The following is a 16,026-nucleotide window of genomic DNA, read 5'->3' as shown; positions in this document are numbered from 1 at the left end:
CACACACACACACACACACACATTCTGGATCGTGACACTGAACCTCCAAACTTTGAGCAGCACATCCCATGGTTGTTGAGTCTTCATCATGTTCACATCATTGAAACATTGAGGTAGTTGGAGAAAATCTGAGCATAACTGTCTTAATCAATATTTTGTATTTATTTGTGCTCTTACCCGACCGCTCCGTTCCCCCGTGGTGTGTTTCAGTTCCCTGGAGCTCATGGATGATGGAGTAGTCAGTAAGCTCATATTCTTGCTCCATGGCGGCTGTGAGGAGGTCTGATGTGTCGCTGATCTAAGTTTCCTTTCCTTTATAAAGGAAGGAAGTTAGTATTTAGTTTGAGGAAATGCTTGATTTAGAGATATGAGTCAGAAATAAGATATTATGCAATAGGGAACAGATTTCTGAACACATATTTAATCACCTTTAACTGTATATGAAAAACTAATTATGGGTCAATTTGATTTACATCCTTTTTCATCGCTAATCTTTATGCAAACTGAAGAAAAAAAACAATTTATTTAGGCCTTGAACCCGGCTGGTTATATATTGAGGTACATTGATCGGCATGAATCTGGTTATATATTGAGGTACATTGATCGGCATGAATCTCTCTGATGTGCTAAATCTTTCCACATTCGCCTGTTTTTACACCATTATTGTGTGTTTTTATTCTCTTTGACCAGACAGCACAACGAACCCAGCCCTCTGTAGCATCTACACATGCTTCCACCGTTGTATAATCATGCATTTTATTTGTAAAACAGAACATACATCACTAGCATCTCAGGTTAAAAGCAGATTTAAATAAATGTGTTTGAAAGTGGCGAGTGATGGAGAATGTCTGAGTTCCAGAGGGAGGGGCCCTGTCCATTGACACAGTATGGTTTTGGTGGATGTGCCGTACAGGAGGCTGTTGCAGTACTCCAGTCGAGAGGCGATGAAGACGAGGATGAGTGTTTCAGCCGCTGAAGAGGAGAGGGATGGGCGTAGACATGTTTTTATATGAAAGAAGGTTTTTTGGGGGTTGGATCCAAGATGATGCCGAGGTTACAGACGTGTGAGGAAGCAGAAACAGAGGGCCATCGATGCATCGGTGGGCCGATGATGGAGATGATGGAGATGATGAGGATTTCATATTTGTCGCTGTTGAGCTTGAGGAAGTTGGCTTGCATCCAGGTCTTAATATCTGTGAGGCAGTTGCTGATGGTGGAGGAGGGAGTGGGTGTGATGGATTTGGTGGAGATGTAGAGCAGTGTGTCGTCGGCGTAGTGGAAATGGAGTCTGTGGTGGAAAAGGAGCCCGTGGTGGTGTATGATGTTGCCAAAGGGAAGCAAATAGAGGAGGAAGAGGAGGGGTTCGAGTACTGAACCTTGGGGAACACCTTGAGGGACTGAGTGTCAGACTTGGATTTATTGATGATAATGAACTGTTGGTGGACAGAGAGGTATGACTGGAACCAGGAGAGGGCGGTGACAGTAATGAAGACTCAAGATGGGAGGATGGAGAGTAGGATGGAGTGGTTGACAGGGAGGAGTTTATGACAAAGAGGAGTAGCGGGTGGAGGGCCGGGGGACTAAAGACCATGACTGGAGTGGAGGGGATGGGTTCAGGTTGCAGGTATTAAAAGGGACTCAAGGGGATTGCATTCATACACATAAATCCCTGTTAAACTGATTCAAGTCATTCAATTCAAAACATTGGAACATGTCAATCTCACACACTTTTTCAACTCTGCAAACACAAAAATGACACACTTGCTAAATTAATAAACTCAGCATATAAAGAGGAAAAAAGACTTGATTTAAGATGGCCCTGATTTAAGATTTTAAGACTTGAGTGCTCCAAATGCAGCGGACTGTCCTTAAAGGATGTACTCCTGTCTCACAATCAGCTGATCTGAATCTAACTCTAGACATCATTTGTAAATATATTTTAACTAAATGTCAATATGGAATTTGTTGAACGTTTCTACACAGTACTGCATGATCAGAGACAAATCACAATGTACTACTTGCACTCCATTTACAGCAAGAAATCGAGTTCACAAGAAAATAGACAATAACAAACAGTGGAACATTTAGTGGCATCAAGTCACACAGAGAGATAAAGGAGAATGCATTCAGCTGTCAGCCAGTTCAGGTAAAACCGTGAACATGTGAATCACATGTGTGATAAGGCTCCACACACTGGTCCCTGTTGAGCTTATGTATGAACGGATATACCCAATTTAATGTTTTCCCTAGGGGTGAATAATACCAGTCACCTGAGCAGCTGCACAACTTTATCAGTTCAAATTAAAGCTTCAGTGGAGTAAATGATACCAACACTGACACTGCTTTACCACTCCCATATCTTAGCAGCAGCAGGGCGCGATAGAGCTGTGGAGAGGGAGACATGAATGGGTGTGTTCAGCCAGAGAAGAGCTGCATGTGACACCCACTGTTCCCGGAGCAACAGTGCATTCTGGTGGGCAGAAGGGAAAGCACTGCTAGTATTTGAGAAGTGTGCTTTAGTGCAAATATTGCAATACTAGTTTTTTTTTAATTATTAAATTATGCAAATTATCTTGATGTGACCATGAGGCCTTTTCATCTCTGATGCTACAGATGTAGATGCTGTGGGGAGCAATCATAAGAGGAGGCAACAACAACAACAACAACAACAACAACATGACAACAATGTTCCACTAAAAACACACAAACAACTGTGCAGTGCCAGCAAAGAGACGACAAAGGAGGTGAGACTTGGTGTGGTAGAGGATATGAGTATATATATATATATATATATATATATATATATATATATATATATATATATATATATATGTCCAGTATTTATAGCTCAGTCCATTCATGCAGAAAAAACAATCCCAAACTCTGAGGCACACACACACACACACACACACACACACACACACACACACACACACACACACACACACATACCTGCACACAGCACACATGGTCGCTGCACACATTCACTAGAAAACACTCAGCCATTCATGCCCACAGCCCCTCTCACACTATCCATATCATGCACCTGTGCACACACATTCACATTCAATAACATGACTTCAGACGCACTCATGCAGGAGGGCACACACATAAACACCCAGCTGCATGCATACAGGTACCTTAGGTGTGTGTGTGTGTGTGTGTGTGTGTGTGTGTGTGTGTGTGTCCACATCTGAGTGTTTTTACAACAACAAAAACAGACCAAAATCATGGAGACAATGGCAGCCGTGAGTGGTGTGCATGTGTGGGCGTGGCTAACTACAAGGCTGCCACACGGTCCGTGACGTCACTCTGCCGGCAAGAAACACATCACTAAAGGTTTTAATTCTTTGGGTCCACAACTGTGACCCAGACCCAGATTTCCACAACATGTTGTCCACACATTCATGGCCCCCAGAGGATGAATTTGACTTAATGGGTTATCCGGCCTTTCCCTTAGTTTTCCATTAGCAGGTTGACATGTTTGGGTTTGAGTGAAACGTTGCCGCTAAAAGTGCTAAAGCTGCTTGACTTTAGCATATTAGCGTTATGCTAATATGCTTATAACTGCTTCCACCCTGTCTGTCTGTATCTCATATCAACATCGACACTGACCCAAGAACCCATTCTCTCTCTCTCTGAACTTCTCTTGTCCTCACATGAAGCCATAATTGCCTTTGCATTGTCAGAGCTTGTCACTTTACTGCAGTATTAAAAGTGTTACTTTGAGGTCCTTGATAGGCGACAACACCCTCTTCTGGCATTGGAGGCCGTTTAAAAGGAAATGAGCCAGATGTGGCATGTTGTTTCTCATTAGTGACATGCAGCTCACTCTTCTCCCTGTAAAAACAAATAATCTGCCTTGACTTTGTGCATGACAGCTGGAGATGAGTACTCGGCTAAGTGAAAAAACAAATCAAAATCAAATCAAAGCGCTTGCCATCGTTTTGTGATGATTTGTCTCATTTTTGACTGATATGTTCAAGGGAGGGAGAGGTGTGGATGCAGTTGGGGAATGAGGAGATATAGTGTGTGTGTGTGTGTGTGTGTGTTGTGGGGGATAAGGAGCGAGAGAGAAAGAGAGAGAGAGAGAGAGAGCCTGTGTGTTCGGACCAGCTGCACAGCAAATCTGTTGATTCTGCACAATTTGGCATCAAACACAACAGACTGCTGAGTGCCGGCTACTGCTTGTGGTGCCCCATTAAAATGGAATTTATTGCTGCCTTAAGAGCAAATCCAGAGTACACATTTCTCCCTCTACGTTCTGTCCTCCTCTCTCTCTGGTGATGGCAGTGGTGTGTTTCTCCCACTTTAAGCAGCAGCTGTCAGACGGTGGACAGGAAGGCGTGGTCGCCTACCTGTCCCCCGTCTGTCCCCTGAGGGTGCTGTGGGTTGGAAGGTGTCATCACACGGGTGAAGACATTCTTGTCATCTATAGGCATCATTTGTTGTGTGAAGATGTGACAGTTTAATGTGACATCTGTGTGTCAGTTGCATCCATATGACTGACGGAAACAGCCACTAGATTTAGGACATACCCTGACAACTTGTTACCCATTTAGCTCACGCTAATTCGTGCCCAGGCTTTGAACTTGTGCTGTAAAGAGAGCATGAACTCGGGGCCCACATCTCGCTCCATAAATCTCCTCAGCCAATGATGAATTCATATTTAATGACCATGGCCTCGTCTGGGAAGGAGGAGCATTCTTTCATTATTGCTTCTTTCCCCTGCTGCTTGGTCGAGATAATTGATTTCTCTGCGGTAACAAGGTATCGACCAGAGCGGTAGCCAGCGAAGACGGCGGTTCGATTCCAAAGAGGGGAGGGAGAAAACAGAAGGAATGAGAGAAGAGGAGATAAAGTGAGAGAGCAAGAGCGTTGAAAGCCAACAAGCCATACAATTATTTGCAGTTAAAACACTCAGTGGCTTTCTGTGGGTGCAGATTGGACGTTTATGGATATAGACCAGTTTGGTATTTTACGGTCGTGCGCTTAATTCACCAAAAGGAAAAGCATATTGATCGCACAATCTGTCACATCATTTACTGAGAACTGTGTCAGAAACAAATCTGGAGGACGACTTTTCAAGCACATGCTCAGGACGTGGTTTATTGGTGCTCGTGTTTATGAATTTGCATTTATTCTCTAAACCTGACAACCTGCCCATTTTGATGTGATTTAAAAAGAAAATCTGCACGATGCCGATTCTTAATCCAGCAGCCGAACTTCCAAAAATAGTAAGCAGATCCTACAACACATGAATGCCCCCCAGCAAGTGACAAAATATGTAAAAACACTGCGTTTCATGTGGCAAACGCACACGCACAAATAGTCAAATAGGAGAAATGAAGGAAGTATTTGTCCGCTGGTTAACATGGCTAAACAACCGTATTGATTACACGTGATCAGACGGGTGGATTTGACTGGCAGTTATTGAGTCGACGTCTCCGAGGTGCAGACATTGACCCCGACCTCAGGAATGCACCGTCTTCTCCGTCGGTCAATAACTTAACCAAACCTCATGAAGGGAATAATGCATCGACTGCATTCAGCTCGCAGAGATAACACGGTAACGGTTGTGTTGGATGCTACCTGCAGGTCACGCATATGAAGAGAGGAATTAAATAGTGCTGCCGCTGTTGTTGTGTGTGTGTGTTTACCAGCTTACATTGTAATTTATTTAAAAGCTCTTAATTGGACTAGTTACTCATTTGGCCCTCGTTGGTCCCCCCAGCAGAGTGGAGCTCCATCACTGCACACTGGGGCATGCTGGGAAATGGAGCTGCAGAGACTCACTGCACACAGCCAGCTGTTTGATGTCTGCACCGCCGTACGGCACAAACAAACACACAACCCTCCCAGGAGAGGCCCGTCCACACAGGAGACCTTTCTGCAGGCTGATCAACTATTAATGCTGATCTGAAATTCAAACATCTTCCGAGGGTCTTCTCAGAGAAGACCCTCGGAAGATGTTTGAATTTCAGATCAGCATTAATAGTTGATCAGCCTGCAGAAAGGCTGTGTGTGTGTGTGTGTGAGAAAGGAAGAGCCAACAAACACATTTGGATGAACTGTGCACCGTATTTTGCAGCTGGGCTTCAGGTGCTGAAGGAGGCCAGTGGGTTCAGTGGCTTAGCGCTCTCCAAAGTAACTGTTAATGGAATAACTACACAACGGATAAACCATCCCTGCTTTAATTCATAATAATGTCGGCCCTCGTCGCCCGCCCACTCAGCCCAATAGATTATGGAAATGTCCGTAATGACTATTGGAACAATGAGCCAAATTGCATTATCATTCAGTGCCACATCAGCTTTGGAATAACCGACGCTCCGCTTTGCTTTCGCTGAAGATCTTCAATAATAAACGGCCAACATTCAATTTCCAGCAGAGAGGAGGTTTTTACGCTGAGTGAAGTAGACATTAATAACATACTTACAGCTAGTAGGGTAACACTAATCCATGTCCAGGTGTAAGAGGGTGTTTAGGTTCAATAGCTGGAACAAAACCCTCCTGCCTCACATGTTCAAACCTCATTTCAGCAGCGTGTCGAACAAAATGAACAAAACCAAGACAAAAGAACCAGTCGTAAAGGTTTTATTTTTAGCTCAACAATAGACTCGTATTGGAGCCAAGACCAAGACATTAAGGTTAACATTCAATCCAATCTTTGGTAACTACATCAGTTAGAAATATTCATTCATATTCATTATAGAAATAGAACCATACACTGGAATACATGTACAAGAATGTAAAGAAGCAGTAGTTCTACTTAAGTCCCATAATATCCAACGATGCACTTTTCTTTTTTAAGTCTCCAGGCAAAACATGGTTAGATTTGGTTTTCATGACTCAATACTGTTAATCAGTTTTTGTCAACATAAATATTTCCCGTGTAAATAACTAACCCTTGTACCAGTAACAAGTAGCTTCTAAACGTGACATTTATTCAGAGGAAACATCACTTTGTGCATCACTGGTGACGCAACTGTGCAAGAATGTTAACTGGAAATATATCTATATTTAAAATAGACAATATGCATGCAAATCTGTTTTATTCTTGAATTAAAGAAGCTCCAGATTGTTTTGCGTGACCCCACAGACGAGAGATGCATCTTTGCTGATCTGTCCGATGTGATAAAGGAATAACTCACAGCTTTTCCAATGATCTGCTGCTTGTAATGAGTGTCAGTAATACTCACTGGTTATGTGCATAATCTGCAGTAGATCATCTTCATAGGTTATGGCTTGCATGTGGTGCAACAGCAGCCTCTAGTGGTGTGCATTCATAGGGAGACTCAGATTGTTACAGACAGTGCAACATGGCTCCCATTCAGTGTCAGTGTTTACAATGCAGTATCGTTAAAGTATAGACAGTCATGATTCATGTCATCGCGCACAAGCAACATAAATATAAAACAAAATGTTAAAAGCAACAAATATGGCAGTTTCAGGACAATGAGGAGGCAATGAACAGACAAAGAGACACTGGCCAATAATTACGTTTCTTTCCTCTTTCTCCGATGCAGACGTGTACTTCTCGTGTGTTTAAGGCCGTCTGACGCTGTGGTCACTACCCCAGGGTCACAACCACAGGGTCACAACCACAGGGTCACAGCCGCAGGGCCACAGCCACAGGGCCACAGCCACAGGGTCACAGCCACAGGGTCACAACCACAGGGTCACAACCACAGGGTCACAACCACAGGGCCACAGTCACAACCACAGGGCCACAGCCACCGGGTCACAACCCCAGATCCACAACCACAGGGTCACAACCACAGGGTCACAACCACAGGGTCACAGCCACCGGGTCACAACCACAGGGCCACAACCACAGGGCCACAACCACAGGGCCACAACCACAGGGCCACAACCACAGGGTCACAACCACAGGGTCACAACCACAGGGCCACAGTCACAGGGCCACAGTCACAGGGCCACAGTCACAACCAGAGGGCCACAACCATAGGGCCACAACCACAGGGTCACAACCACAGGGTCACAACCACAACCACAGGGTCACAACCACAACGTCACAACCACAGGGTCACAACCACAACCACAGGGTCACAACCACAGGGTCACAACCACAGGGCCACAGTCACAACCAGAGGGTCACAACCACAGGGTCACAACCACAACCACAGGGTCACAACCACAGGGTCAGACACCAGGAAGAGAGGCTTCTGGACCGCACACACAAAGCGGAGCGTCTAATGCTGCAGCTGGTAGAGCGGTTGCGTGGTCAGAGCCTTCAAACCTCTTACAATCACACATGTGTCACCACAGTTTTGGTCAATAATAAATCATTAGTAATCAAAGATATAAAAACAAACTGAAACAACCGTGTAATAATCTTTTCAAAAAAAGAAAAATCAGGTTAGAAAGTTTTGTATAAAACACTTGAAATAATAATAAAAAAAATCAGTGAAATTGTTACATGATAAAATTGCACAGTATTTTCCTCCACAAGATTATGTGAGTATATCTTTAGTTATTGCAGTAAGTAACCCAGAAATACAATATGGGTGAACTCTTTTTTTTCTCCTTCTATTTCACCGTTACTTCAGCTGTGGAGAGGCGAAGAAGTTTCCCTGGCGGTGAGCGGCAGCGGACGCTTTGCCTTTGCTCCCAAATCTAAGGATAGAAGAGAGGAGGAGATTTCAAGCTCAGGAAAAATACATTATTTCAAACCCAAGAGGCAGAACTCATGTGGTCAGGTCTGCATGTCGAAGTGTCTTCGGTTAAGACACTGAACCCCGAACTGCTCCTGAATACATAAAATATTATTTACACCAGAGCCCTGATATTTGTATGTGCTAAACATGTATGATTAAAACAATGCAGTGGAATATTGTGAATTTCAGTCTCTTTCTTTAAAACGTAACTGTTCTTTGTTCTTTAATGCATCTATTTTCATAAACAGTATAAACGTTACATGATACGATAACTTTGGTTTTATGCATAACATGAATGAAACAGGGTCATCTCCCGTTCCCTATAAAAGCCGGGTGCACCTGCCCCCACTTAAAACATGGAAAATAGTTCCAAAATAGTTTCTTAGATTAAATAGGTTGTGAAATTTGGCATTGATACAAACATGTTGAGTCAGAAGCAATGCTCCTGGATTCTAATTCTAAGGCACAGATAACTAACTATGTGAAGCCATTGGACCTTTTTATAAGAGCAGGGAAATACTGCACCATTGACTTTAGACCAGATGGTTTTTTGGTTAATGGCGTCGTCGCTTTCTGCCGCCTCCAGATAGCGGCGCACCCATAATGCACCTGACCACACCTCCTTCTCAGACCTCACAGGTACATTTGCTACTCATACAGCGTGTGTGTATGTGTGTGTGTGTGTGTGTGTGTGTGTGTGTGTGTGTGTGTGTGTGTGTGTGTGTGTGTGTGTGTGTGTGTGAGCCTACATTGTGGTGCTGGAGAGCGTCTGCTTCATGCGCTGGGACAGCGAGCTGGAGGACGGCGTCTTGGCCATCATCTGGTGCTCTGGAGTGGTCACTGGTCCCAATATGCTCACTGCAGGTGAATGAAAGGAAAACACAACTCAACACAGTTGGTTTTGTCAATTTAAGATGCAGTCATTTTGATTTCGTAGTTGGAATTTCTTATCCGTCATTTTATGTGTACTACTTACTTATTTAAAATAAAATAAAACACATCGTCTTGCTATCAAGTTATTACATCTTGAGAAACCTTCCCAGTGATTTACCTTTGTGGTCTGGAGTGTTAGTGTGGCGAACATCCTCCACGCCTGCATTATCCGGAGAAGCAAACTGGCCCCAGTAGTTTGCTGGAATACTAAGCAAGCGCTCTACAATCTAGAAAGACACACAATGAATCCAGTATTTGTAGACAAAACCATTCAAAAAGAACAGAAGCTCTGATGTTGAAGTAGACAAAAGCACACATCTATTTCTGCATTGCCGTTCCCTTTACCCGTGGCTGTCGGTTGGTGTCGTGCAGGATGGTCATGGGGTCTGGGTCGGGAACCGCATGACCCACAAGAGTCGGGCCGAACACCCTGGCCAGGTTGTACACGTCCATCTTGGTATCCACACACTCGGAGACCCTGGAGGAGATGTCATGGTTTTAACTCAAATTAATCAGGGTTCATACACATCTTGACCAATGCATTTCATGACTTTAAACCAAATGTCCATTACAAACATTTAGTGAAATCTGGGTGTAAACAGTAAAAAGTGAGTAAATGTAGTATTTAAACTAACAATGAGAATACAAAGCATACAGTAAACCTTAAATGACACAAATGAATGACAATAGTTTGATTGAAAGAATAAACATTTATATAGATGCCTGTATGTATGCCTGCTTATATTTTGAGTCTCTTTTAAAAGCATATTCATTATTTCAAAATCAGCGTAAATGAACGTCATGAACACATGAATATAACACATTTACATGACTTTTACTACACTTTGGGGATTTAATTCTTTTCAAGGACATTTCCAGGCCTGGAAATAACCATTTTAAAATGTCATCTTTTTTTTCCCACGTTTTCCACGACCGTATGATCCCCGATTAAAGTTGACCTGAACCGCAGAGAGTTGCTCACACTACTTCGATAATATAGGAAGAGATGGGAGTAAGAACAGGATGAAACAAAAGGCTACTGAAATAAAAGATGGCTACTTCTGCAGGTGGATCATCAGGCAAGCCAGAGTGTCTCTGTTGGGCTGCGGCAGCTCGCTGACGGTCTGATACAGAACGGCGAGGCTGTTGCCATCATCCGGGATTTCTAAAAAAAACAAAAAAAAAACACATTACTCACTTAATAGCTTTAATTACCTCAATGTAAATGCAGAACCGTTTCTACTGCCTATCGCCTCAGACTCACCGGCTGCGTCCATGAACACTTTGTTGAGATGGAAGGTGAGCAGCGGCTCTGGGAGGTTTCTGAGGAAGTCTTTGAGGACGCCTGTAATGACGTGAATGTCGTCCACTTTGTGGAGCGGAGGAAGAGTCTTCCCTCTAATCAGCTTCTCCTTCAGCTCTTTAACCAAGCGCTCCTGGCCGGAGACTCTGTACAGGCCGACCTGGAGCACGGGACAGATAACGGAAACCAGCTCTCATTGTCTGACGAGATAACCAATTAGAAGGAGCATATCGGTTGTAATCGCCCCGAAGGTAAAAGGGTCAGAGCATAACATGAAGGTGAACACAAGCTCCATCTCACCTCATGTAGGCCTCTGTGTTCAATCTCCTTAATACAGTAGGGAACCAAAACCGGGATCTTTGGGGACGTGGCTGGAGCAAAGTCAGCCAAGGTGCTCTGCACACACATTACATTCAATTAGATTAACTTATTGCAATAGAAAACAATGACAGATAGTTGTATACGTGTCATACGTGTACCTCTGTGGTGACGACGGGAGTGTTAGCGGTTTGCGGGTTGCAGGGCAGAGGGCAGTAGTCCCGACACTCTGGATGGGTCACGACCTTACAGTCCTGGCAGCGAAGGTACATCTTGCCAAACTTTGTTCTTCTTCCACACGGAGCGCAGAACTCAGACCGGATCACCTGGTTGACGGAGGAGCACAGTGGGTACAGGGGTCATACACATCCTGACCAATGGAGTTCAGGACTTTAAACCAAATGTCCATGACCAAGCATCTGGGTGTAAACAGTAAAAAGTGAGTAAATGTAGTATTTAAACTAACAATGAGAATACAAAGCATACAGTAAACCTTAAATGACACAAATGAATGAGACAATAGTTTGATTAAAAGAATAAACATTTATATAGATGCCTGTATGTATGCCTGCTTATATTTTGAGTCTTTCTTTTAAAAACATATTCATTATTTCAAACTCAGCGCAAATGAACGACATGAACACATGAATATAACACATTTACATGAACACATGAATATAACACATTTACATGACTTTTACTAAACTTTGGGGATTTTATTTTTTTCAAGGACTTTTCCAGGCCTGGAAATAACCATTTTAAACTTCCATGAGCGTTTGAACCCTGAGTAGTGACACTTCGGCCCGTGTGGCTGCAGACATGACAATAAGTATACATCTTACGGTTTTGGGGGTGAACTGGTGCTTCTTTCCTCCTGCGTTGGGTCTGGGGGTTCGGGGCTGAGCCGGGGAGACGGTGGCGCTCGGAGCCTCGCTTGCGGTCTCCGATTGGTCGGTGGTGGTTGTGTCACCCCAAGCTGGAGCAACTGTGGGCAAAATGTTGTTTTTTAAAAAAAAAAAAAACACACCAAATCAGTGAAGAAATGTTTAAAGAAAATATTGGCTTTATAGTCTAATTGATGTTGTGAAGAGGAAGCATGCAGAAGGTCTACTAAAGGCTCACCGCTCTGTCTGCTGCGTGTCCAGTAGGGAACCGTTTCAATGGTGGAGACGGCCTCCACGGCGCCGCCATGAGCCGGGACCGTGATCGTGGTTCTTGCCACTATCGACTCATTCACCTGATCATGTATAAAAGAAATATATAAATATATATTTATTGCTCTTTTCAACCAAACTGAGTGACATCCAAGTTGCTTTAGAACAAAACTAAATTGAGGTTTGCTTTCAATTGATAGAGATTTAAGTTCTCTGTAATAAAAAGAGACTTAATGACCCAGAGCTGTTTTACACACTATTTCTTTTTTCAAGCGTTAGAGTTCTACAGTAATTTAGCTGAGGTCAGCGTTACCCTTTCTGCTGCTCGTCCAGTGGAGCGAGGTTTCTTCATGGCCTGTGGAGGAACCTCAGAGAGTTTTCTGGAGGAACGCTGCAGATAAAAATGTCATAAAACACGTTTTATGGACTGGACACCAAATAGCAGCAAGTTGTGCTGATGTGTAGAAAATAACATGATTCAAAACCACTGACTGCCTAAAACAAATCATCATAATTACGTCATCATTAATGCACGCAAAGGAGACATCTATTCAAAAAGCACGACTCACTCGTTTCTGCCGCTTCCTCAGGCGCACGGTCTTCATGGCAGAGGCGTCCCAGTCCTGCAGGTTAAGAAGACACATAAATAGCACTGAACTCAATGAAGGCTGTTGCATTTTCCTAAAATATACAGTGACACTTTTAACAAAATGGGTCAAAATACCAGAGAGTCGTCCGTTTGGTCGTAGCTGATGTCTGACAGCAAAGAAGCCGATTCATCAATGGTAGTTAACCTGTAAGATAGATGCATGTCAGCACGTAGTCGCCCTGTCTGAAGTACTTTCTGGAAAACTGCACAATATTCTGGGGAGTTATACAAGGCTTTGAAATAAGCATTAAAATGTGTACATATTGAGTTTAATATATGTAAAGTATGCATGCTGCCCCTCTACAGGTAATGGACAGGGCAACTTCATAAAGTAAACCAGTGAAGTGCTCTTACTATCCGTGAAAGTTCAAACAAGGATGGGACACTGTGGCTAGATCAGTGGTTCACTCGGCCCTCTAGTGGGGCGCAGGGGCATTACGCTGATTTTTTTAAATAATCCTTTATTAATCCCAGAGTGAAGAAATTATTCTCTGCATTTGACCCATCCTCACACACATCTGCACTCATTTTGTTTTGTTTGACACAAGTTGAACGTTATTGTTATTATCTTGAAAAGATATTCAGTGCAAAACAGGTTATTTGCAGCCACAATAGGCATTTCTTTTGCCAAATATTAGTAATTTTTTTGCACAGACAGAACTTTATTTGCATTGTTCTAACAAAATGATTGCGCATTTTATTTGTTTTTGTCTGATGGAGAAACCTGGTTTACTTGAAAGTGATTTAAATTTTCTTTATTCTATTATTTGAAAAAGCACGGATGGAGGAGTCACAAAAAGTTGTTTCAATAAAAATTGAGCATGGACCATTTTGCTAGAAGTGGGGCATGAACATTTTTCTTTCTCCAAAGTGGGGCGTGAGAGAAAAGTTTTGAGAACCACTGGTCTAGATGAACACCTGCAAACTGATGACATTATTAGTCTCATCAGGAGCCGCTTCAGAAGCAGAGGATCTGACCTTCGACTGCAGTTGAGGCTGCTCTTCGCTGCCTGTGAGTGGGCGCTGAGGAAGGCCAGGGCGGAGCGCTGCTCCTCACTCAGGTGGACGCTGTTCCCGTTGTTCTCCGATATCAGCAGCTCCCGGATCAGCTGCAGCTGACGTTCCTGTTACAACCACAACCCAGCAGGGTGAAAGGGACAGATCAACAAATATATACAAATATATACAAATAAATACACACACACACATATATATATATATATATATATATATATATATATATATATATATATATATATATATATATATATATATATATATATATATATATATAGTAGAAACGCTGCTGGATGTTTGTGGTGCTATTTGGAGCCTCCTGGTGTGTAGTCCATCTTGTGAAGGTCTCATTGCATGGGTGGATTATTGTCTCAGGAAATTTAAAATGCAAGTACCCTTCAAAAAAAGCACATTGTAGGATTTGTGCAAAATCAAAGTGCATTTGGTAATATGTATTATAAATGACCACCCATGCAATGAGTCCCTCACGAGATGAAATGCATTTCTATATATTCCTTTTTCTAGTTTCCTATATTTTTCATTAGCAAACCACGCAGATATACAAGACTACTACCAACCAGCTTCTCATAAACTGCCTCTGCCTTCTGCCGCCGTCGGATCTCCACATCCACCTGGTTGCGGGCGTGCTTTAGCTTGACCTCCAGGGATCCTCTCTCAGTCTCTGCCTTCGCCAGCACTTCTTTAACAGAAACCAGCTCGTCGCCAGCCTGCATCCACTTCTTACGGCACTCCTCAAAGTTAACTGCCATCTGGAGGAACTCTGAAAAAGAACACACAAGAGGAGAATGTTGCTACTGTGCATCATATACGTTGTTGTATTTATGTGGTGGTTGTGTGTGTTAATGCCGTTGCAGCGGCGACTAGATGACTTGAAGAGGGAGGAGACAAGGACAGTAAAGTGAACACATGAGTGGCTGAGCTTTCCTGCTGGTGACAATGGAAATGAATGGCATTATCTGGACTATTGAAATGGAAATGTTTACTACACCCCAATAGCCATTCCAACCCCCATTTGGGACAAGTGCTGCACCAACAGTTTCCACAGCAGATCTGTAGTCCTGGCCCTGCTAACCTTTTCCATGACTTTAAACCAAATGTCCATGACCAAACATTGTGAAATCTCTGTGTTTACATAAAAAAAAGTGAGTAAATGTAGTATTTAAACTAACAATGAGAATACAAAGCATGCAGTAAACCTTAAATGACTCAAATGAATGAGACAATAGTTTGATTAAAAGAATAAACATTTATATAGATGCCTGTATGTATGCCTGCTTATATTTCGAGTCTTTCTTTTAAAAGCATATTCATTATTTCAAACTCAGCGTAAATTAACGACATGAACACATGAATATAACACATTTACATGACTTTTACTAAACTTTGGGGGTTTTATTTTTTTCAAGGACATTTCCAGACCTGGAAATAACCATTTTAAAATGCCATGACTTTTCCAGGTTTTCCATGACCGTAAAAACCCTGTCACATAGTTTGGGCTAGAAATGCACCCCAAATACCACTGCTACTGACGTCACACCATGCCATAGCAGACGAGCCCAACTACACTACTAAAGCGCTGCACAAAGTACGGAAGCTCTGAGGTGACAAATACCCAAACCAAAAGTGCTTAAATATTTACTTACGCGGCTCAATGCCCTCATTGAGACCGTCCACCTGGGCTCTCAGACTCTGGAACTGGTTGTGCAGGTTCACCACAGGCGACTCCATCGTGTTGTTGCTGCGTGCAGCTGCTTACAGGAGTGGGGAGAAACGGGAGAAGTTGAGAACGACGCTAGCAAAAAGTCGCGCTAATAATTAGCCGGTTGAATTAGCGTTACTACCTCCACTGTTATCCAAACAACTATCAAGCTTGCGTCATTATTGACGCAGCAGTAGCGTTAAAACCAGCGCATACGTGCATGTTGCGCTGGTTTTAACGTTACTGCTGCA

The 16,026-nt window shown here is 43.0% G+C and overlaps 1 protein-coding gene across 1 annotated transcript; it reads right to left on the bottom strand.

Moving 5' to 3' along the window:
- Positions 1-8,564: 8,564 nt before the first annotated feature.
- Positions 8,565-15,804, bottom strand: LOC306736080 (rac GTPase-activating protein 1-like; the record flags this gene model as incomplete). The annotated part of the gene is made up of 16 exons (XM_079217670.1): positions 8,565-8,640; positions 9,431-9,539; positions 9,733-9,841; positions 9,960-10,092; positions 10,674-10,779; positions 10,879-11,077; positions 11,218-11,313; positions 11,397-11,561; positions 12,078-12,220; positions 12,358-12,472; positions 12,703-12,780; positions 12,959-13,012; positions 13,114-13,183; positions 14,017-14,162; positions 14,634-14,836; positions 15,720-15,804. 16 exons carry the CDS (start codon positions 15,802-15,804, stop codon positions 8,565-8,567), a joined length of 1,887 nt encoding a protein of 628 aa, XP_079073796.1.
- Positions 15,805-16,026: the final 222 nt, after the last annotated feature.

Source organism: Taurulus bubalis (genome assembly GCF_910589615.1).
Source record: "Taurulus bubalis genome assembly, chromosome: 5".
Classification (NCBI taxonomy): Eukaryota; Metazoa; Chordata; class Actinopteri; order Perciformes; family Cottidae; genus Taurulus; species Taurulus bubalis.
This window is presented reverse-complemented; position numbering and strand designations above follow the sequence as displayed.